General features: G+C 52.3%; 2 protein-coding genes across 4 annotated transcripts; one reads left to right on the plus strand and one right to left on the minus strand.

The window, feature by feature from the left end:
- Positions 1-1,071: 1,071 nt before the first annotated feature.
- LOC107108922 (F-box only protein 6-like) lies at positions 1,072-8,144 on the minus strand. 3 transcript variants are annotated; one of them, XM_015409473.1, is made up of 6 exons: positions 7,855-8,144; positions 7,021-7,075; positions 5,675-5,801; positions 3,542-3,637; positions 1,697-1,826; positions 1,072-1,573 (listed from the first exon to the last, which is right to left on the minus strand). In XM_015409473.1, exons 1-6 carry the CDS (start codon positions 8,074-8,076, stop codon positions 1,445-1,447), a joined length of 759 nt encoding a protein of 252 aa, XP_015264959.1. In that variant the 5' UTR covers positions 8,077-8,144; the 3' UTR covers positions 1,072-1,444. The 3 variants fall into 3 exon arrangements, with proteins under 3 accessions (XP_015264959.1, XP_015264962.1, XP_015264960.1); XM_015409476.1 differs by having other exon boundaries at positions 6,632-7,071; positions 7,855-7,888; XM_015409474.1 differs by having other exon boundaries at positions 6,632-7,075; positions 7,855-7,876.
- Positions 8,145-9,416: 1,272 nt separating this feature from the next.
- Positions 9,417-20,066, plus strand: LOC107108921 (F-box only protein 44-like). The gene is made up of 6 exons (XM_015409472.1): positions 9,417-9,477; positions 11,745-12,028; positions 14,787-14,904; positions 16,455-16,550; positions 17,711-17,843; positions 18,509-20,066. Exons 1-6 carry the CDS (start codon positions 9,452-9,454, stop codon positions 18,683-18,685), a joined length of 834 nt encoding a protein of 277 aa, XP_015264958.1. The 5' UTR covers positions 9,417-9,451; the 3' UTR covers positions 18,686-20,066.
- Positions 20,067-23,954: the final 3,888 nt, after the last annotated feature.

The following is a 23,954-nucleotide window of genomic DNA, read 5'->3' on the forward strand; positions in this document are numbered from 1 at the left end:
GGAAAGGAGATTGTAAGATGCTCTGAGACTCCTTTGGGTAGTGAAGGGCGGGGCGTAAATCCAATCTCCTCCTCCTCCTCTCCCCCAAACAAGGTATCTGTAACAAAAGCCACTTCAAGGGTAACTCCCTCATATCTCTCTGCACACCTGAGAAAGTCCCACAGCTGAACTGCCGGCAGTCCCTGAAGACAACCAGCCCCAATCAGCCCCTCTCGATTCGCACCCTTCTTTTTCTTCTCAGAAACAGTCCGGTTCTTAGCTTTGCCCCCGCCCAACTTTTGCAGAACTGTCTCTTCGCACACAACCCTGCCCTCGCTTTTTGTCCCAGGTGAAGTTCTGTTTTGCTCAGAGAGACAAACACCAACGAGCGCATCTTTGCTCACTTCAATTGTCCGCTCTGGAGTTTCCAGGCCTTGGCAGTTTATACAGCCCGGGCAGAGACAGGGCTCTCCTGCATACCGCTAACAAGCCATCTCCAAACACATCCAACCTTTCAAGCCACGGAAGGTTATTTTCTATTTTATTTTGTCAAAAACAAAAATGTACCATGCCACAGGAAAGGGCTGCCCCCACCCCCACCCGGGACCGAAGGATGCGTCCCTGTTTCCTTCCGCTTTCTGTGCTTGAGATCTGTAGACCAGAAGGAAGGCAGCCCTCGGGGCCTGAAAAGTCCCCGCTCCAACCGTTCAACACCATGAGCCGATCTTGCCACGACGACGGTCTTGGGAGGTAGGCTGCTGCTTCTAGAGGGGGACTGAAAACATGGGTGAAACCGCACAGTTGGGTCTTTGTTTTCAACAGAGCGTCCTGTGAAAGGTGCGAGGCCTTCCCACGACTCCAGCAAAGCATTTGGGCTGGCTTCGGTGTCACCCCGTCCTTATTTTACGACTGTCCCCAAGACCACAATTTCTGATGCAGATGAGAGAACTGGAGATCAGCTGTTCATGCTTGTCATTTATCATGGAAGTTTTTTAAAAAATGCAATAAAGCAGGCCCTTTTATTTTATTTTTAAAAAGGAATGTGCTTCTTTGCTATGAACGTTGCACGTGCAAAAAAAAAAAAAAACCTGGCAGAAATGCAACAACTTTTCCCTGCTGAATTTCAATACACAGCGCAATACAACTGTTCGACACGGGAGTCTTACCAAAAAGAAGGCAATCCTTGCTCAGGGTGGGGGGTGGGGGAGGTTAAGGGCTCCACCCCCACCCTGCACCTCACTAGGAGGCTTGTGTGGGTCTACCACCCGTCCCCGACTCAACTGAAGAGTCAGCTTTCCAAATCCTCCTGCCCGCTATCCCCCCCTCCGCATAACCACTGGAGCCCCCCAGTTGCATTAGCCAGCAATGCTCAGGGATCGGATATAGCTGGCAGATGCAAGCATACAACTGCAGAGAAAGACAGCCGAAACTCTCCTCAGGCGGGGCTTCTCTGAAGCGATCTGTGTCACTCTCCAGTTTCCGGGCCGACGGTGACGCTGCTATTGGTGATCCGCATGCCGTACCAACCCTGACCTCCGTGTTTAAAGAGTACATGGCGCACCCCAGCAGGATAGTTGTGGAACGTGTAGGAGACCTAAAGGTGACAGAGGGAGAGGTACCCACATAAGGGTAGAGAACAGCCCCCTCCCAGGGGCTCTTTCCTGGGTTGAGCTGATGGACACACACACACACACCCGAGCAAAATCTGGACGCCTACCTCACGCCACTCCCTGTCCGAGCACTGCTCCACAATCACGTCTTTGGGGCGAAATTCTTGGAGGACTCTGGAGTCGGCGGACAGCAGCTTCACGCGCAGCTGGTACCGGCAGGGGCAACCACAGTGGAACCTAGTTTGGAAGGAGAAGGCAGAAGGCGTCTACAGCTCTGAGACGGATGCTGAGCCAGCAGGGCTTGGTGGGTGCGTGGGTAGGGCTTCACATCACTACCTTGGCAGTGCTCGTCCACCTTTGCAGCAGCTCGGGTGGCAGCAGAGTGGGGGAAGGCTAAAGGGGGGGGGGTCTGAACATGAGAGGCTGTCGGACTGCAGGAGGGGGGTGGGGTTAGGTGAAAGAGAAGCAGAAACAGGGATGGTTTTTTGCTGGGAACAGGGTAGCAGAAGCATCGTTTGGCTCAGACCAGGGAGGCATGAGAAGGCCCAACCTGGAAGACTTTTTAGGTGCCAAGCAGAACCACCAGTCCCCCTTTCTCTTGTGGGCAATGCTCCCTTTAAGCTGTGGAGTCTTGTGAGCAAAAATTCTGCTTTGTGAGCTCCTGGCATTAAAGTTGTGAGCAAGTCATTTGGCTGCTGCAAAAATTAGTTTGCTCTGGAGCCCTCCTTCCTGAGCTAAGGCACAAATGTGTGAGCCGGAGGCTAAAGAACTAACTTAGCTTAGAGGGTACACAGGGCAGAGTCCAGCTCGCTCAGGCTGCCCTGCTCTCGACCCAGGCAGGATGTGGGCAAAGGAAGACGGAGGCTTTGGTGTGCTCAAATGTTTTCTGGCAGAGAGAGAGAGATCAGAGGGCCCCAGACTACATCTTATGTCTCCTCCGGGGCAAATGTCTGCCGGGAGCTCAGGCACGTGGATCAGGACCAGAACATACGAGAAGACGAAGGCTTCAGCCTTCTGCTGTTCTTCCAACTAAACAGCCTACGGGGAGTGCTATTTGTTCCACGGGGGAAACTCAGCTGTGTTCCGTCAATACACGTGGAGCCCCCAAGGAGGCAAACGGAGGCCCCACGGGGCCACTGCAGGAACAGAAAATGGGAACAGAAAATGGTGCGAGCGCAGGGCGGGGAGGGGGAGGCTGAAACTTCTGGAACACTTAAAGCTGCCTAATACTGAATCACAGAATCACAGTGTTGGGAGGGCCCCCCTGCAGGATCAGCCTAGAGCAGTGGTGGCGAACCTATGGCACGGTTGCCAGAGGTGGCATTCAGAGCCCTCTCTGTGGGCACACGTGCCATCGCCCCAGCCAGGCCCAGACCATCATTAAAGTGTCGAATTCTCTGCCAAATAATTTTAAGTAAATGAAAGCATTTGGGATTGCTTTCCTTACTTTGTTTGGATCATCTTAAGTTAATGTAGGAGTTGTTTTTTCTAAAGTAAAACCTCAGTATTCAGGTTAAATTGCCACGTTGGCACTTTGCAATAAATAAGTGGGTTTTGGGTTGCAGTTTGGGCACTTGGTTCGCCATCACTGGCCTAGAGCATCCCTGACAAGTGTTGGTCCAGCCGCTGCTTAAAGTTCTTCGTCTCTCCTTCTTTCAATACCAGGGAAAGTTTCCGGTGGGGTGCTCATCCTGGAATGGACCACCCCCAAGAGGAAGCTGAGTCAACCAGCCCTGCAGAATTGGCAGCCGGGTGTTCAACAAAAGCTATCAGTCTGTGCCATCCGGGGCTGTTTTAACGGCTCAATTCACTCTGGAGATCAGGATGAGGCTCGCAACCCCCCCCCCCGACTCATTTCGGCGTACTGCCGCCTCCCGAGATTTTCCCCCCCTGTTCTTTCCTCCCCTAATTTTCCATATTGTCCTCTACACCACCCCTGCCCCACCACTCACCAATCCTTCACCACGATATCCGGCTTGGTCTCGTCCATCAGTTCATCCCAGTAGCCTTCCTCCTTTAAGCTGATGAGCTGGTGCTTCGTGCTGGGCCTGAACGCAAGAACGTGAGAGAAGCCAGTGTTGGATCAGGCCAATGGCCCATCCAGTCCAACACTCTGTCCAGGGGCGGATGAAGGCTTACTGGTGCCCACAGCACTGACCAATCTTGGTGCCCCCTTCCTTTCCACACTTACCCAGTCCGTTTTAGTCGTTGACCTGTCTGACCAGATATACCATGCAGGTTGCAGCAATACAAAAATTTATTCATTTGATAACACAATAGACTGTACAAACTAAGCCAGGCTTGGGTTACATAAAGTTCTTTTCACCCTTTTCCCAACTTTGTGGTGCCCCCTTTGGCCCTGGTGCTCTAAGCATGTGCTTAGTCTGCTTAATGGTTACTCCGTCCCTGACTCTGTCACACAGTGGCCAAAAATACCAGGTGCCATCAGGAGGTCCAGCAGTCTAGACTAAAAGCCCCCCCCCCCCCAAGCACCAAGAATACAGAGCATCCCTTGCCCCAGACCGAGAATTCCTATCTGTACCTTGTGGCTAATAGTCACTGATGGACCTCTGCTCCATGTGCTTATCTAATTCCCTCTTGAAGCCGTCCATGCTTGTAGCCACCACCTCCTGTGGCAGTGAATTCCATGTGTTAATCACCCTTTGGGTGAAGAAGGACTTCTTTTTATCCGTTCTGGGAGACACATCGTGACGACAATGTAAAAATGCCACCAGCCAGAAGGCCAGCAAAGTTTGCAACATTTGGGGCAACCGTAGGAGGGAGGGGAAGGCAGGAGGCCCCCAATTGTGGCCTCAGAGGAGGGCGGTGTCCTGACCCAAATTTCTACTATGGAAGCTCTCAGGTTCTCTTCCTTGGGATGCCAGCCTCCAGGTGAGACCTGGGAAACCTCTGGAATTAAAACGTGTCTCCAGACTGTCTCCAGAGATCAGTTCCTCAGGAGAAAACGGATGTTTTGGAAGGTGGGCTCTGTGGCACTGCACCCCACTGAGAGGTCCCTGTCCTCCCCAGGCTCCACCCCCAAATCTCCAGGAGTTCCCCAGCCTGGATCTGGCAACCCTACCCTCTTATCCCTGGCCAGGGGGGACCTGGGAAACCTATATCTTCCTCACCCTTCCTGGAGGTAGTCAGACCCACATGGCTCTTCAGTGGGGGATTAAACTAGTTCAGAAAGGACAGGGTCCGTGACAGCTAGAAATGGAACCTCCACATTCAGAGGCAGTATATCTCTGGATGCCAGTTGCAACAACAATAATAATAAGAGATTGGATATATAATCCCCCTTCACTATGCGAAGGAGCCTCAGAGTGGCTTACAATCTCCTTTCCCTTCCCCTCCCCACAACAGACACCCTGGGAGGTAGGTGGGGCTGAGAGAGCGCTTTCGAGGACTGCCCTTAAGACAACAGCTCCCAGATTAGAGTCCACGCACTTAACCACTACACCAAACTGGCCAAAAGTGAGAAGCTCTAACCACAGGAAAAGGTGGGGCTGAGAGACCTCTTTCGAGGACTGCCCTTGAGAGAACAGCTCCCAGATTAGAGTCCACGCACTTAACCACTACACCAAACTGGCCAAAAGTGAGGAGCTCTAATCACAGAGAAAGGTGGGGCTGAGAGAGCTCTCTCGAGGACTGCCCTTGAGAGAACAGCTCTGAGAGAACTTGTGACTGACCCAAGGTCACAGCAGCAGCTGCATATGGAGGAGTGGGGAATCAAACCTGGTTCTCCTAGATTAGAATCCGTGCTCCTAACCACTACACTTTGTCCTCTGTGCCCCTTCCTGCAGACCTTCTGGGTCCGTCTTGTGGTCCACTCCTGGAAACAAGATGCTGGCCTAAATGGACAATTGTTCTGGTTCAGCAAGGCTGTTCTTGGGAGTCTTATTATACCTGGCCTTGCCTTTCCACCTTCCAGAGTGCAGAAAGCGCTTCTGGAGCTTTGCCCAGAAAGTCTTGGCTCAAGTCGAGAGCCAAGTTGGTCCTACAGACCTTACAGGAGACAGCAGCTGTCTTGCAACCGTCACAAAGAAAACCGATAGCTGACTGAGTAAGCCAACATGCCTCACCCTTGAGAAGTGACAAAATATTTTGGAACGGGATGGCGGGGAAAGTCCCTTCTCCGAGCTCCGGGCAGCTCTTCGATCCGCCACTTGTCTCCTTCATGCGACTCGATTTCCCAGAAGTTGAAGCCATCTGAGGAAAAGCCACAAAGGGGAGGGGGTCAGGGAAGGGAGAGCCTTTGAGTGGTTCTTGTCGCAGCAGAGCGGTTGCCCCTGCGAAGGGGAAGGAGCACCGTCTCTCATCTCTGTGAAATTTCTTTAGATCCCACGTTTTTTGCTGCCATTAACAATGGATTCCTGACGACGCAGAACCAAACCACGCTGTCAGAAACTAGGGCAATACCGTGGGAATTGTACCATTTCAGAATGCAAATGGAGAAACGGTGTGGTTTTCATTCTTTTCCTCACCCCCCCCCCCAAACGAACAAGGTGTGGGGATTGGAACTCAAGTCTCTCCAGGCCTAACCTGACACTTACGCTACATTGGTTTCTACGTGGTGAAAGAGTCACAGTTCTTCCTACCTGCACTCGGAAACAGTACGACCTCGGGATGGCTATACCGTGTGATATTTCTGAAATGGTTAAGACCCCCAACAGTTTAAAAAGATGGGCTGGAAAAAAATGAATTTTAGAAGAAGAGGAAGAAGAGGAGATTGGATTTATACCCCATCCTTCACTACCTGAAGGAGTCTCAGAGTGGCTTACAATCTCTTTTCCCTTCCTCTCCCCACAACAGACACCCTGTGAGGTAGGTGGGGCTGAGAGAGCTCTTTTGAGGACTGCTCCTGAGAGAACAGCTCTGAGAGAACTTGTGACTGACCCAAGGTCACACCAGCAGCTGCATGTGGAGGAGTGGGGAATCAAACCTGGTTCTCCCAGATTAGAGTCCGCACTCCTAACCACGACACCAAACTGGCTCTCTGGGAGACTTTTTTTCTTGCATATGTATGGGGGACAACAAACCTTCACCACAGGGGTTCTGGATTAAATTCCTCTTCATAAAACAGAGGAAATAGAAGATCTTCCAGTCCAGGACGCTCCGGTCTGGCGTTTCTGGGTCAAAGCCTTCTTGCAAGCATTTGCGTTTCCACAGCGTGGCCAGGTCCACTAGATCTCTCCACTGCAAGCAAACCAGCCGGCAGTTGCGGATCAGGTCCCTCCCGGGGACCCGAGAGAGCAGATCGAGGAGGATGTCGCTGGGCAAGTCTCTGATGTGGACCATTTTCCTTTGCAGGCAACAGCCGAAGGAGAAACGGAGAAGGGCCGTCGCCACGGAGCACCAGATGCAGAAGTAAAAAACCCCACTGTTCGCAAAGACTGGAATATGGGATGGGGGAGAGCGGTAGGCTTACTTGGAGCACGAGGTGGTGGGTGCGAAACTGGTTTCAGGATGTGATGATCAGCTGCCTGGACAGAAGCACAAGAAGTAAATGGGCAGCAATCGACAGCTATTTGGCTGCAAGAGGTTGCGGAAAAGAGTGCTCTGGGGCGCTTTCAGCCCATTAAGGTATTCCGTGCTTCCTGCTCTAAATTTCCCATTTTTACTTATAAAAAATAAGCAAATTGGCTAATTCCCCATCTTTTTAAATGTAATCATAAGGCCAACCATTCAGCAGAGTCTAACTGCCCAGTAAACAGCAACTTTCTCCCACCTTCCACAGCTCCAGCCAATGAGCGCAAAAGCCCCGGGATGATTGGCAAGCCCTTGACCACTGACAACCCAATCCTGTACCGCTTGCCACACTCATTCGGTTCCACAGGCTTCCTGGGCATTTGAACTGTGCATCCAGATGAGGCCGTGTCATTCTATTTGGAGGCTGCATCAAAACTCCTTTACTTCAAGCCGTGGGATTCAAGGGAGTCAGAGGCAAGCCTGCCTCACAGGGCTGTTGTGCACACTAGGCGGGCACTGGGTGTGACCCTTATTCAGCGCATGCTCCTTGGAATTGGGTTTACAGCCCCTAGCACCACCGTGAGATCGTAGCGCCGGACAACCGCCCCCCAATTTCGGGCTACGGCCCCCTTCGTGTTCCCACCCCGCCCTCACCGGAGAGTTAACCCTGAGGACGCCGGCTGCCCGTCAAGAGCCCCCCGGGGACTCTCCATCGCTGCCTGCCAGGGGCACGGCACATCTCCTCCTGAGAGCCCCCGCCCGCTCGCCCACCCAATTCCCTGCCGGGGCTTACCCGGACCGCGACGAGGCCCCCCAGCGGCTCGAGGGGGGAGCGCGGTCTCCGCCCCGCTCGGCTCCCAGCCGCAGAAGCTCGGCAGGCGAAGCCCCGACGATGATGCTGCAAGACGAGGTGAAGGCGGGGGAGGCTCCTCCCTCTTCTGGGCGGGGCTGCCGGGGCCACCTCCCTCGGGGGCGGGGCGAAGGAGGGGGCATCCCTGCGCAGGCTTATTTGCATGCGATGACGCGTAGACGAAGCTCCGCCCGCCTCTGGGAAAGGCCAATTGACCGACCAGGCCTAGCCGTGGGGATCGAGTCCGCTTGCCACCCCACGAGCGTAGAGCAGGGGTGGTTCGCCTGCATTGTGCAGGGGGTTGGGCTGGATGGCCCTTGGGGACCCCTTTTCCAGATTCGGCTGACCCGGTCACCCGGGGATTGCCCCAGTTCCATCTGAGGCCCAATGCTGGAAGCGGGTTCCGGAGCAAAGTTCTTGCACACTCAGCTTGAAACTCTGCATGCGCTCAGGAACACGCTGATCTTCGGTGCAGTTGAGCATCTCTGAGGCCTGCCTGAGCCCTCAGCGGTGAAAACAGGTGTGTGCGGGGGGGGCTAAGCCCCATCAAAGACAGCCAACCTGGTGTCGCAGTTAAAAGCCTCGGACTGGGATCCGGGAGACCCAGGTTCGAGTCCCCACTCTGCCACGGAGGCTCGGGCCAGTCAGTCTAGCCTACCGCGCAGGGTTGTTGTGAGGAGGAAACTGGAGGAGAGGCGAAGATGTCAGCCGCTCCGGGTCCCCGTTGGGGGGAAAGGAGGGTGGTAAATGAAGCAAGCGAATAAGTAAGGACCCCGCCCAAAGTCTCCCAGTCAGTTACTGTCAAATGCCCCCTTTTATGCCATCCCCCCCCCCATCCCGGTGCCCCTCTGAGAGAGACAAGATGCAAGCTGTGTGAGTCCCACCGGATTACGGAAGCGGAGGGCCGGATTTTAACCAAGAGCGAGGTCAGTACCGGCACAGAGGGGTGGGGGGAGGTGGAGGAACACGTGGACGACGTCCCCCCTAAAACCCCTCCAATCTTTCCTGCAATTAGGCCAGGAATCTCCCGCCTGGAGTTGGCAACCCGAGGCACTCTGCACCGAGGCTCCTCGAGGCCTGCCTCGACGCGCGCTCTCCTCTCCGGCGGGCCCTCTGCTCACGCTCGGGGGCGCTCTTGCCGGCGGGCGATCCCCGCGCCCCAAAGGCTGGAAGGCGGGTTGTGCAGGAGGACTCCGGGAGCGCGCTGCTCCGCCGGGCCCGTTTGCCTCTTCCGAGGCGGCCGGCGGGAAACAGGGTCCGGGGCCGAGCCCCGCGGGACTGGGCGACTCCCGGGAACCCAAAGGGGGCTCAGGATTTGGGAGCGGCCGGTCGGGAAGAAGACGAGCGAGGCGCTCTGCGGCCGGACCGTCCAGGCGCACGGAGCGCGTCGCGGCCTGCAAAGGGCCCGGCCGGGATCCCCTCCTCTAGAGGGTGGTGCCCTGGCAGGGCCGCCCCGGAGGAGGCGCGGCGAGGGGCGGGCCTCCGCTCCCCGGGCTGGCGCTCCATATCCGGCCGCTCGGCAGCCCACCGCAGGCGCCCGATGTCACCGGCCCGCTCCCCAACCAGGTAGCGCCCGCAGGGGATCTTCTCCGTGTGCGTCTCGATGGGTACCGTCGGGGACCCAGCGGGGTCCTCGTTTGCCTCGGAGCTCCGCCCCGGAACCGCTTTGCGCCGGAGGCCTGTAGCACCTCTGACCATGTGCAGAGTGCCCCCCTCTCTCCCTTCTGGCCCGCAACTCGTCCGCGCGGGACCTGCTCTCTTAGACGTGCGCCCCTGTCGGGTACCGTCGCTAGGGCCAGCGGGGGGGGGGTCAGTGTTTTCGCTGCCAAGCAGGTGGGGGAGGAGGGGCACTGCCACCCCCCCTATATATAGGGGGTGTTGGCACAGCCGTGCCAAGCAGCAGGACTTTACACTGAGGACCCCCAATACTTAGAGCCGGTTTGGTGTATGGTTAAGAGTGCAGACTGGAACAACCGGGTTTGATTCCCCACTCCCCCACGTGCAGCTGCTGGTGTGACCTTGGGTCAGTCACAAGTTCTCTCAGAGTTGTTCTCTCAAGAGCAGTCCTCGAGAGAGGCCTCCCAGCCCCACCTGCCTCACAGGGTGTCTGTTATGGGGAGGGGAAGGGGAAGGAGATTGTCAGCCGCTCTGAGAGTCCTTTGGGTAGTGAAGGGTGGGATATAAATCCAATCTCCTCCTTCTCTTCTTCTTCTTGCTCAAGTACACTCTTGTTTTATAGTTCGGTGTAGTGGTTAGGAGCGCAGACCCTAATCTGGGAGAACCGGGTTTGATTCCCCACTCCCCCACGTGCAGCTGCTGGTGTGACCTTGGGTCAGTCACAAGTTCTCTCAGAGTTGTTCTCTCAAGAGCAGTCCTCGAGAAAGTTCTCCTGGCCCCACCTACCTCACAGGGTGTCTGTTGTGGGGAAGGGAAGGGAAAGGAGAATGTCAGCCGCTCTGAGAGTCCTTTGGGTAGTGAAGGGTGGGATATAAATCCAATCTCTTCTTCTTTTTCTTAGTAAAGGGAGGGCCACCACTGGCATTTTCTGGGTGATCCTGACACACCAGCCCTGTCAAGTTGGCCAGTAGGAGCTAATGATAAGTTTATACACATCCCAGGGCTACCTCTCTCTCTCTCTCTCTCTCTCTCCGCACTTTGAGGTGGGTAGGTGAGTTAGCACAAAACCCCATGCCTCTAATGGCACCTTTAAAAAACTAAACGGCTGAATTAATATTTATCACGAAGGTTATCGGCCAAGGCCCCAGGTGAGTTATCAGCGGCTTAGACGGGCCAATCCCCGTCTTCCTTGTCTGTTTCTTGAATTGATGCTCATGCTGCACTCCATCGTCTGGGCTGGAGTAGCTTCCGGGGGACAAAAGGAACTATTTTACACAGAGAGACCTCAGCTATGGCAACCAGGGAGAGGTTACTCTAGCACCGCGCCCCCCCCCCCGCTCTTTTCTGATATTCTTACCCCAGGGCAGGCCCTACCATGCAAAGGAGGCAGCCCTGGACTCCAGTCCGACACTGGAGTCTTCCGTTCGCATGTAGAATTGCCATGTCTGACGGAAATTTAGAGTCCAGTGAATAAAACTCTGTGGGTCTTAAAGGGGCCGCTGTTCTACCGCTTCAACACAGCTGGCCACCTGGATCTCATGTCTGACAGTTATGGCATTTAAAAGTTCTAAGTGCCTTGGGATTGTTTCCTACAAGCGAAAACAACTTGCAGAGATAAAAGGAGAAGGAAGGTAGAGAAAGAGGTACTTTCCCCCCTTTCTCACAATACAAGAACTCGTGGGCACTCCGTGAAATTGCTGAGCGGTCGGGTTAGAACGGATAAAAGGAAGTCCTTCTTCACCCAAAGAGTGATTCACACATGGAATTCACTGCCACAGGAAGTGGTGGCAGCTACAAGCATGGATGGCTTCAAAAGGGAATTAGATAAGCATATGGAGCAGAGGTCCATCAGTGGCTATTAGCCACAAGGTATAGATAGGGGCTCTGGGGCAAGTGATGCTCTGTCTTCTTGGTGCTTGGAGGGGGTCAACAGTGGGAGGGCTTCTAATGTCCTGGCCCCACTGGTGGACCTCCTGATGGCCCCTGGTATTTCTGGCCACTGTGGGTTACAGAGTGTTGGACTGGATGGGTCCTTGGCCTGATCCAACATTGGCGTCTCTTATGTTCTTATGTTTGCTTTCCGGGTTTTCCCAGGGTTGTTTTTTCTCCCCTTGGCCTTCTCTGGGTGGGCCCAGCTGCGTCTAGTTCCCCTCTCGGCCTCCTGCCCGAGGCAGCCTTTGCCCGATTTCGGCTGATCTGCCGGTTCTTCCTTCCAGTTGGCTGAGACCTCTTTGGAGGAAGATGGTGACCATCAGCGACCTGCCCCCCGACATCCTGGAGGACGTCCTGTCCCGGGTCCCCGGCGGGGATCTGGTCGGCAGCTGTCGGCTGGTCTGCTCGCAGTGGCGCTCCGTGGTGGATCTGCCTGCCCTGTGGAAACGCAAGTGCCAGCGGGAGGGCTATCGCCTCCTGGCCTCCGACGGAAGCGCCCCGGACTGGAAGACCTTCTACTTCCTCTCTGTGATGAAGAGGAATCTGATCAAGAACCCGTGCGGAGAAAGTCTGTACCCGGAGATTTGCAAAACGGGGAAAGTATCGGGTCGCTTAAAGCAGAGCTACGCATTCGGAAGCGGCACGTGGTACAGTCCAATGTTCCCTCTAAGCCAGTGATGGCAAACCTTTTAGAGACTGAGTGCCCAAACTGCGACCCAAACCCCACTTATTTATGGCAAAGTGTCAACACGGCAATTTAACCTGAATTCTGAGGTTTTACTTTAGAAAAAACAACTCATACATTAACTTAAGATGATCCAAACAAAGTGAGGAAAGCAATCCCAAATGCTTTCATTTACTTAAAACTATTTGGCAGAGAATTCGACACTTTAATGATGGTCTGGGCTTGGCTGGGGAGATGGCACACGTGCCCACAGGGAGGGCTCTGAGAGCCACCTCTGGCACCCGGGCCATAGGTTCGCCACCACTGCTCTAAGGTATGGAGTCTTGTGAGCAAAAACTCTACTTTGTGAGCTCTTGGCATTAAAGTCGTGAGTGAGCGATGTGGCGACTGCGTACATTAGCTTGCTCGGGAGCCCTCCTCCCTGAGCTGAGACAAGAAATGTGTGAGCCGGAGGCTAAAAAACTGTGAGCTAGCTCACACTCACTCAGCTTAGAGGGAACACTGGTACAGTCCTCCTCGGCTCGTACCACTTCAGAACATAGATATATGTCTTGTGGGGGGGGGACTGGATGTTTGAATTCTCTTCTGTGCAGGGAACGGAGGTGAGGAGCAGTGTTCCCTCTAAGCTGAGTGAGTGTGAGCTAGCTCACAGTTTTTTAGCCTCCGGCTCACACAATTTTGTCCCAGCTGGGGAAGGATAGCTCCAGAGCAGACTAATTTATGCAGCAGCCAAATCGCTCGCTCACAACTTCAATGCCAGTAGCTCACAAAGTAGAAGTTTTGCTCACGAGACTCCGCAGCTTAGAGGGAATATTGGTTAGGAGCATGTGCAAAGGAGAGAGACGAGGATGATCAAGGGCCTGGAGACCAAGCCCTGTGAGGAAAGGCTGAGGGACGTGGGAATGTACTGACTGGAGAAGAGGAGGCGGAGGGGGGACAGGATGGCTCTCTTGAAGTATCGGAAGGGCCGTCACTTAGAGGAGGGCAGGGAGCTGTTCCTGTTGGCAGCAGTGGAGAGGACTTGCAATGATGGGTTTAAATTAAGGGCGGGAAGGTACCAGCTGGTGTAGTGCTTAAGTGCGCAGACTCTAATCTGGACCGGGTTTGATTCCCCACTCCTCCACTTGCACCTTGCTGGATGACCGTGGGCAAACCATAGTTCTGATAAGAGCTGTTCTTGAAAAAGAGCCGTTTCTGTCAAGAGCTCTCTCAGCCCCACCTACCTCACAGGGCGTCTGTTGTGGGGAGGGGAAGGGAAAGTTTACAAGCCGCTCTGGGACACCTTTGGGTAGTGAAGGGCGGGGTATAAATCCAATCTTTTCTTCTTCTGGATCTTCGGAAAAACTTTTTTATAGTAAGTGTTGTGCAATAGTGGAATCGGCTGCTGTAGGGAGGTGGTGAGCTCCCCCTCACTGGCAGTCTTTAAGCAGCGGCTGGACCAACACCGGCCAGGGATGCTGTAGGCTGATCCTGCATCGGGCAGGGGGTTGGACTAGATGACCTCTAAGGACCCTTCCAACTCTGGGATCCTCTGATTCTACGATCGAACACCTTATGCTGCTGAATGCGTTTCATACGTGCAGAAGCTTTCTTTAAAAAGGGGGAGCAACGAAGTGGCCCGCCACACTTCTGAATGCGTAGTTCTGCTCTGCGGTGTCAAGGACTGATTGTTTAAAAAATCGGAATTGCAAAAAAGGAGGGAAGCAAAAGAAATTTTCAAGAGTTGAGACACTTAGCTAAAGTCTGCAATTATATGAATGCAATTAACTTAAAAGGCCTCGGTAGATGAAAAATTGATGCCAGTTAATCCATCACGGCTACCTGCAGAGAATCCAGGAAGCAGTACTTTGGCACTAAGAATTCCCTTGTCAGCTTTCAGCACACAACTGCCTTTCCCAGGGTTTTGGGGGGGGGGGATGAAGACAAACAGGCTTCACCCTTAAAAATGTAATGCAGATAAGAGAAGGCAGAGATACAATTACTGATTCCCAAATAACGCTTTCAAAATTGACAGATATCCTATAGTTTTGGATTGCTCTCTTAAGGCTCGATCTTTAATTTCTAATTTTTTTTCCTGAATGTGTAAACGTTTTTAAAAGTGAGGTCGGAAACCGAATTCTAGGAGTCCTCAGACCTTGCCAGCTGTGCTGTAACCAGTGTTCCCTCTAAGCTGAGTTAGTGTGAGCTAGCTCTGAGACTCCTTTGGGTAGTGAAGGGCGGGGTATAATCCAAACTCCTCTCTTCTCTTCTGTCTTCTAAGCTGAGTTAGTGTGAGCTGGCTCAGAGTTTTTTAGCCTCTGGCTCACACATTTTTGTCTGAGCTCAGGGAGGAGGGCTCCAGAGCAAACTAATTGATGCAAGTAGCCAAATAGCTCGCTCACAATTTTAATGGGGCTAGCTCACAAAGCAGAATTTTTGCTCACAAGACTCCACAGCTTAGAGGGAGCATTGGCTGTAACCACTAGAAAAATCTGCCCCCTTTGCTTACCTTTTAAAGGACTTTCCTGTAAATCGCAGGCTGAGGCCTGCTTGAAACCCTGAAGCTGTCCTCTTTCCCCTGGGTAGGGTTAACCCTTTGGCTGCTGCTGTGTCCCACTCAAAGTCTTCCCCCTCCCATTCTACGTTTTCTGTCTTTGTGCAGAGGGCTTGAAGTTCTGGGAGTTCAAGTCGAAGAAAAAGAAAGTGTGGAAGATTGAGAAAGCACCGGAAGCCGATGTGTATTTCCCCCAAATTCGGAAATGCTTTGTCGCCTATCATTTGTGAGGACTTTTAATTGCAACTAATTGGGAATGAGAGAAGGGGAACTCAGGTCTTTACTGTTGGGAGTTCACCTGCAGAACTGAAATTTTGTACGTGAATTCCCAAGAAGGAAGGCCACAAAGATTTAATTTACTGTGCCTGCGTGTTTGTAATGAATGATCTGTTAAAGAAGTTTTCTGTACGTGTCATCATAGGTTTAAAATGTCAGATTTGAAAGCCCTTCAAGACAGAGGTTCAATCCAAAGAGACAGGCTCATTAAAGATAAAGACAACAATTACTGTGCGAGTCATAATTTACCAAACATGTCAACCTGGTAACTACCACAGGAAAGTGGAAAGAGTGGCAATCAGCCAAGCAGTGGGGATATTGTAAAATTGTCCATGATTGGTAAACACAGTGCACAAAGTATCTATAATCTACAAACAGGAATCTGGTTCCTGTAAATGCCTCTGGTTTGCATTTACCTAAATTTGCTATCTGAAGAATTGAGCAGTGACTCCCGAAAGCTCCTCCCCTGCCACATATTTTGTTAGTCTTTCAGGTGCTCATGGACTCTTGCTGTTTTTGACTAAATTTACAAATCATTGATGTGTCTGTTTTCCCATCAGAATACATCTGTACAGAATACAGAAGAGGAGGAGGAGAAGAAGAGATTGGATTTATACCCCGCCCTTCACTACCCGAAAGAGTCTCAGAGCGGCTTACAAACTCCTTTCCCTTCCCCTCCCCACAACAGACAGCCTGTGAAATGGCAGGTTGTCCAGCCTCCATCAGTGGCTTCTTCTGCTGGGTCACTTGAGAAGTTCCACCTTGGGAAATGAATTGAGAGCCAGTGTGGTGGAGCAGTTAAAGAGTGTTGGACTAGTAGCTGGGAATCCTGGGTTCGAATCCCCACTTCTTCCATGAAAGCCTGCTGGGAGACCTTGGGCCAGAAACACACTCTCGGCCTCACCTGCCTCACAGGGTTGTTAGGAGGATAAAATGGATGAGAGGGGAAAGATATAAGCCACTTTCGTTCCCAGTTGGAGAGAAAGGCGGGGTATAAATGAATTAAATAAGTAAACTAAATCTCAGGCTCGCAAGGGAGAAACAGAGAAGACAGCACTAACTCCCCCGAGAAATGCCTCCATGGGTACCCAGTTTTTTTAAAAGTTTGGTGTGGTTAGGAGCGCGGACTCTAATCTGGGAGAACCGGGTTTGATTCTCCACTCCTCCTCCACATGCAGCTGCTGGTGTGACCTCGGGTCAGTCACAAGTTCTCTCAGAGCAGTCTTCGAAAGAGCTCTCTCGGCCCTGCCTACCTCACAGGGTGTCTGTTGTGGGGAGGGGAAGGGGAAGGAGTTTGTAAGCTGCTCTGAGACTCCTTCAGGTAGTGAAGAGTGGGGCATAAATCCAATCTCCTCTTGCAAGTCCCTTCCCCCTCTCTCTTTGCATTCAGAGCGGGGTGGGGCTAGTCCTTTACAGGGGGCTGCATTTGGGCCAGGGGGCAGGGGGGTCCAGGAAAAAGTCATTGCTGGCCTCACTCAACAGCTTTGATCTGTGTCTCAGGTGCACCTTCAAGCACCAGCTGATCACCTTAAAGGATGAAGGCTACTGGGACGAGCTGATGGATGAGACCAAGCCGGATATCGTGGTGAAAGACTGGTGAGTACTGGAGCTGGGTGCGCTTCCCCTTCACAATAAAAAGTGGTAACCAGTTCGGTTTGGTTACTGGAAGTGCTGGTTGGAAACACCCACCCAGATGCCAGAAAGCACCCTGGGACCAGGCCTTCTTTCTTATGACATAAGAACATAAGAGAAGCCAATGTTGGATCAGGCCTATGGCCCATCCAGTCCAACACGCTCTCACACAGTGGCCTAAACTGCCAGGTGCCATCAGGAGGTCCACCAGTGGGACCAGAAGGCCTCCCACTGTTGCCCCCCAAGCACCAAGAAGATAGAGCATCACTGCCCCAGACGTAAGAGAAGCCATGTTGGATCAGACCAATGGCTCATCCAGACCAACACTCTCTCACACAGTGGCCTAAACTGCCAGGTGCCATCAGGAGGTCCACCAGTGGGACCAGAAGGCCTCCCACTGTTGCCCTCTCCAGCACCAAGAATACAGAGCATCACTTGCCCCAAACAGAGTGTTCCATCTATACCAGTGGTGGCAAACCTATGGCACGGGTGCCAGAGGTGGCACTCAGAGCCCTCTCTGTGGGCACATGTGCCATAGCCGCAGCCAGGCCCAGACCATCATTAAAGTGTGGAATTCTCTGCCAAATAATTTTAAGTAAATGAAAGCATTTGGGATTGCTTTCCTTACTTTGTTTGGATCATCTTAGGTTAATGTATGAGTTATTTTTTCTAAAGTAAAACCTCAGTATTCAGGTTAAATTGCCGTGTTGGCACTTTGCGATAAATAAGTGGTTTTGGGTCGCAGCTTGGGCACTCAGTCTCTAAAAGGTTTGCCATCACTGATCTATACCTTGTGGCTGAAAGCCATTGAGGACCTCTGCTCCAGATGTTTACCCAATCCCCTCTTGAAGCTGTCCATGCTTGTAGCCGCCATCACTTCCTGTGGCAGTGAGTTCCACACGTTAAAGCACTCTTTGGGTGAAGAAGGACTTCCTTTGATCTGCTCTAAGCCTCCTGCTTCTTAATTCCATTGAGTGCACGGGCATTCTTGTGTGGTGAGAAAGGGAGAAAAGCACGTCTTCACCTTCTCCGTCCCATGCTCAAGGGCACAGGCCCATCAGCACTGCAGTGCTGACACTTGATGCGTCTGACTCATGTTGCCGTTGTTTTGGTCTCCTCTGCAGGTATTATTTCAGCCCCAACTACCGTTACGAGTTGTGTGTGAAACTGTTGTCTGCAGACTTCAGCGTCCTGCAAGAATGTTGCCCGGAAAAGTTCCTCAGAAATCAAGAGCGAGGCGAGGATAAGTGGTGCGAGGTACACAGGAGGGAGAGGTCCGGTTGAGGCAGCCGGGGCTCCGGGGTTACAACCAGAAGGGAGTTACCTACCACCCATGCTCCCTCTAAGCTGTGGAGTCTGGTGAACAAAAGTTCTACTTTGTGAGCTAGTAAAGGTAAAGGTTTCCGTTGCTCGAAAGCCAGTCGAATCCAACTCTAGGGTTGCGGTGCTCATCTCCGTTTCCAAGCCGAAGAGCCAGCGCTGTTCGAAGATGTTTCCGTGGTCATGTGACCGGCATGACTAAACACCAAGACGCACGGAACCCTGTTACCATCCCACCAAAGCGGTACCTATTTATCTACTTGCAATTTCTTGCTTTCGAACTGCTAGGTTGGCGGAGCTGGGGCCAGAGACGGGAGCTCACTCCGTCATGCGGCACATTCGTGAGCTACTGGTATTAAAGTTGTGAGAGAGCAATTTGGCTACTGCATAAATTTAGTTTGCTCTGGAGCCATCCTTCCTGAGCTAAGACAAAAATGGGTGAGCCAGCGGCTAAAAAACTGTGAGCTAGCTCACACTAACTCAGCTTAGAGGGAGCACCGGTTACCACCCCCCCTGCCCCGTCCCCGTTGGAAGGGGGAGCCCCCTGTCACCCCCACCCCACTTGTTGAGTTTTAAGCTGCCCTTTCTTCTTTGGTCACCAGGTTTCGTACACCTTTCACGACTACCCAGCTGGTGTCCGTCACATCCGCTTTATCCATGGGAGCGAAGGCTGGACCTACATGCGGGTCACCAACAGCAGCGTCACCGTTGGCCCGGAAGCCGCGCAGCGGGGAGAAGAGCTTTGTGGTCCACAGATGCAGCCCTGCTCTGTCTTCTGACCCTTTGGGACGTCAAGTGGTGCTGTGGTTGAGAGTGTCCGGCCGAGGATCCGGGTTCAAGGCTTGGCTGCCAGGCAACCTCGCTTGTGACCGTAGGCCAGTTGCTCTCTCTCTCAACCTAACCGTCCTTGCAGGGCGGTTGTTGGGAGGATCCAGTGGAGGAGAGGAAAATTTTGTTTAAGCCGCGTTGGGACCCTCTTGGGGAGGAAAGTGGGGTATAAGCAAACAAAGAGACATACTGGGGACCCACGAGGAACCTGCGCCTCCAGAATACTTTCAGTTTCAAGGGCTGTGAAGATCCCGGTTCGCCTGTCTGCCTCTGTTTTCTGCACAGTCATTGTCAAGTTCTGTGTGCACACGTGTGCTGCTGCTTCTTGTTAAAAATCTGACAAAAGTTGTGGTTTTCTACGTATCTGGGGATTCCCCCCCCAAAAAACACGCAGAAATCCCACACTTGTCTGTGGGTGGTTCTGTATGGCTGCCCTACAGATAGGTGTTTGGCCCTCGGGTTTGTTATTAGGAGGGATTCTCTACCGGGAAGAGGGCTTTGTCCAGGGGCAGGGGGACACCTGTGTTGCGAAGGCCCTTTTATTACATTGTTCCTCTGTGGGTGAGGCTTTTTTTCTTTCCCTGATTTAATTTATGTACACATTTGACGACCTGTTCATTGTTTGGATCTTGGTTGCCGCTTCCGTTGTTATTTTTTTGGTCCGGAGACCTCCCCCCCCCCCGAAAAGAGGTCCTCTGTCTTTTTGGACGTCCCGTCCTGTTCACTGCACTGATTTATTCTGTCAAGAGGAAGGTCGGCTTGCTTAGGGTCGGTGAGTGTAGTTAGGCCTCAGGCGCTGGCTTCCCAAGTAAAAGAACAACGCCTTTCACTTCAGATCCAGACAAACTGGGCTCTTCAACATTTAACACCAATTTGGTAAGAAGGGTCGGAAAATGCAAAACTGGATACAGGAGGAACCGTCTTTGTTCCCGTTCTGTATTAATTCACACTTGAGCCTTCTGATGCTTTTTCTGCCAGCGTTCTGATGGTGGGGGGAATTTCTCTGCTTAGGTCCTGAGACGTCAGCTCTGCCCCTGTTTCCTGAAGTCCTTCGGAGCTCTTCCTCTCTGTCTCCTGGCTGACCAAGCTAGGTCTACTTAGACCTTGAAGGGGGATTGAAAAATCTAACTCTTGACTGGCTCCTGTCCAAGTTGGCTGAAGGGGCTAACAGGATTACGGTCTCCCTGCTGTCTGATGGGTTCTTCTATACCCAGGCTCAGGGACCAGTACGAGAGCTTTGTTTTCGCTCCTTTTTCTCTAACTGGATAACATAAGAATATAAGAACCCTGCTGTGTCAGACCTGTGGTCCATCTAGTCCGGCATCCTGTCTCACCCGGTGGCCAGCCAGTTCCTCTGGAGGGCCAACAACACGGCAGAGTGGCCGAGGCCTTCCCCTGAGAAGAACACCAGAAGAGCCCTGCTGGATCAGGCCAGTGAGGGTCCATTCAGCATCCCGTCTCACACAGCAGCCAGCCAGTTCCTCTGGAGGGCCAGGAATAGGGTAGAGAGACTGGGGCTTTAGCCTGATAAGAACGTAAGAAGAGCCCTGCTGGATCAGACCAGTGAAGGTCCATCTAGTCCAGCATCCCGTCTCACACTGTGGCCAACCAGTTCCTCTGGAGGGCCAACAACAGGGCACAGAAGCCAAGTCCTTCCCCTGGTGTTGCCTCCTAGCTCTGGGATTCAGAGGTTTATTGCCTCTGAATGTGGAGGTTCCCCTCCGTCACCATGGCTAGTAGCCATTCACAGACTTATCATCCATGAATATGTCTATCTAATCCCCCTTTAAAACTGTTTATTCCTGTGGCCATTACAACATCCTCTGGCAGCGACTTCTACATAGCTTTACAGACCGTGAATCTGCATGATGGTCCAACTTTCTAATACATTTATTAAAGTATCTTTCTGAACCATTCTGTTATAAGATATCCCCTTTACATGTATATCCCCTCCTGAACAATTCAGTTTTGCAGAATTTGTGGGATGCCTTTCTGCCCTCCTCGGGCAGGGCATTCCATAAGGTGGGGGCCACCACCAAGAATGTCGTGCATAAATGGGCAGTTGCTGATTTTGCCCATTTGCAGGGTGGGACCCACAGAAGGCCCTGCTCTGTCATAGTAGATCAGCAGTCTTGCAGATTTGAAGATCCAAGGCCAGGAAGGGCTCTGTAAGAGACAGCCGATACCTTGAATGGATTACACTGTGTAATCCGTCTTCAGTCGTGGTGAGAAAAGTGGACTGTAAATAATGTTAATAAATACATCTTTTATATATATATATATATATATTCTGCATCGTCTTTTGGCTACAGACTGATTTATTAAAGGTGCTATAACCTTTCAGCGACAAATGGATTGATTAAAGATGGCTCCTAGATGGAAGCAGGGGTCATTTCGTAGAAAAAGAGGTGCAGGAGCTCATTAGCATAACTCATTAGCCTGCCTTATTTGCATATGCCACACCCCATGACATCACCGGAAGTGTGTCAGAAGGCAACACCCACCGCTCAGGCTCCACTGGACTGTTTTGGATTGCTAGCTATTGGGGCGGGAATGTGCAGATCTGCCCTCACAGAGGAGGGAGAGCTTGTACCTGAAGGTGGGCTGGGGGGGGGGGCTCTGCAATTTACCTGGCTGCTTCTTGCTCCTCGTGGCCTGACTGAGGGTTGCTGGGAGCAGGGGGCGGGGCTTGCTGCATGTGCCCGCCCCCTGAGCTCCTTACTGCCAGAGCTCTGCTCCTGTGCGCTCCTCCAGGAAGTGACCCCTGGATGGAAGATATCTGAAACCGCAGCCTCAGGAGGTATACAAGTTTGGGGCATCCCCCAGGAATTGCGCGGAAGAACACAAGTGCATCAGAGGAGGCTTTTTTTGAAACCACCAGAATGCGTCAGGGCAACAGCTTCCTCTTTGTCCTGCAGTGTCCATTCAGATCACAGGTGAGGCTGCCGTAACAGAATGGCTGTGTCTCAGCGCCTTCGCCCCCCCCCCCCCAGTGATGAAAAATAGCACGACGGACACTGGGAAGGTAGTTCTGAAAAGTGTAGGAGCCCTGAAGACAAAAGAGAGGAGCATTTGGGGCTAGAATAGGCAGCCACATTGGGAGGAGGTGAAGGCTCTGGTGCTGCTTGGTAAGAGACTGAGCTAGGAATCAAGCAGTCCCAGGTTCGAATGCTACCAGCTGGCCAGATGAATAACCAATATCAAATTTCCACTCATGAACTAAGAATTGGATATGTTTTGTTTTCCTCTGCTTCAGAGGGGGGCATGAAAAAGAGATATTTTGGGGTCAACAGATTGTTTTACTGATTCGTGACTTCACATATTTTGAAATTCTGATCTGCAGCATTTCTCTCCTTAAACAGGCTGGCTTCTGAAATGACCCGTGAGTAAATGAATGAGTAAATAGACTCTTTCAATAGTTACCTGCCTTACAAGGATGTTGTCGTGATAACAATCACGTATGCAAAGGGCTTTGAGGATTTGGAAGGGGTTATGATGACCACCCTGCTAAAGAACCACAAGTCCCAAGTTGTTGAATTGGGCCCAAGCTGTGACCGTCCACCTGGATTACCTCCTGCCAGTGGTCCATTATTGATGTTTTCATGTCTGCAGAATGATCCTTTGTGTGTGTGGGGTATAAGTCACCGGTCTCTTCCAGACCCCCGCTCTCTGTAGAGGGTTTTTCCTTTCACCTTTCACAGTGACCTCCCAAGTATATGTGGGCAGCAGATGCAGAGATATATATTTTTTGCCCTGAGGCAGATGTTCTAGTGTAGGTCTCCTGAACATGGGCAGAGTGCCTTTCCAGTGTTGCACGCCGCTTAGTTTCCCAGTTCTCAGTCCCACGGGTGGTTTCTTATTCTCCGGCTTCCTTGCCTTTGGGTCATTTTGGCTCGTGAAGAGAAGACAGGTGGGATTCCAGAGCACGTGCAGACAGTTTTTCTTTCACCACAAAGGAACCACGACTTGTTTCCTCGATGCATACCTGGAGATTCATATGGGGGGCTTTGGGGTCAAAGAGTGCACACGAGACAGTCTCATGACTCATGGATTTTATCAACCGTGGCCACCATTACTTTTCTTTGCCGCTGATCCAGAACCCATTTAAGGCTGCGGTCACACGGAACAGAAGCCACACAAGTGAGACGGAAAACAGGCAGAGTTTCCGGGCGCGATCTCACCAGCACATCTGGGAAGCGTAGCACTCCAGTGGCACAACCGAGGCTTCCAGCCGAAACTGCGTGGCAAAAAACTAGTACCTCGGAGGTACTAGTTGCCGGAAACTGCGGGGCAAGGGCGGGCGTCTGATCGCGTTTCCGGTGGCATCCGGCGCCCGCCCATGTCCCCTTGCAAATAAGGCATTTTTTTTTGTCCACGTCTCTGTGGATGCGCACACGCACCCAACGGAGCATGCGCATTAGTCGTGTACACACAAAACCAAAACAGTTTGCCGCGGCGCGCGCTTCTTTGTTGCGCGCCGGCTTGTCCTGTGATCAGCACCTCTCCCTTGCCATGGAACCTCCACGGTACCTCCACAGGACCTCCACGGGAGGTCTGATCGAGTAACTGCGTAGTTGTTTGCCCCAGGGCAAACAGCCACGCTTCTCCCTCGCAGTTTCCTGCCCGTGTGACCGGGGCCTAAGTTTTCCAGGCTAGGCCTCAGTGTTTCCTTTACTTTATCAAAACGGGAAGACATGCAACAGGCGAGGCTTCCCCAAACAGCGCTTCCATGCCTGGACATTTCTGCCTGCCACGTGAAACTGTAGGAAGACCAAAAAGTAAACAAACAAACATAGAGATAATCCTTATTGGCACAAACGTGCAACCCACCCACGCGTTGCTTGAGCCAAACAAATACAGTTTGAGCTTAGGAAGACTGACAGTTGGAGAGTTCTACAGTGCAAACATGGGGTTGGTCTGGATGGCCTTTGGGGGCACCCTCACAACTTTTAACAAAGATGGTTTTTTGGGGAAAATCCCAGTTGTAAGTAAAACCTTTTTATCGGGATTTAAAGGTCACAAACCGGTGAGTGAGCTGTGGAGTTCTGACAGAACTCTGCGAGAGAAAAACACGTCTGGAGGGCTTGGTGGAAATTAAATTCCAGGTTGTTTTTTTTGCTGTGTCAGCACTTAAGGCCCTCTGGGCAGGGCGGGCACTCTCTCCCCCCCCCCTTCTGCCTGCAGATCGACTTTCTCCTTTCTCTCCAGCGCCAACAACAT

The sequence above is a fragment of the Gekko japonicus genome, unplaced genomic scaffold (genome assembly GCF_001447785.1).
Source record: "Gekko japonicus isolate JY-2015 unplaced genomic scaffold, Gekko_japonicus_V1.1 scaffold916, whole genome shotgun sequence".
NCBI lineage: Eukaryota > Metazoa > Chordata > Lepidosauria > Squamata > Gekkonidae > Gekko > Gekko japonicus.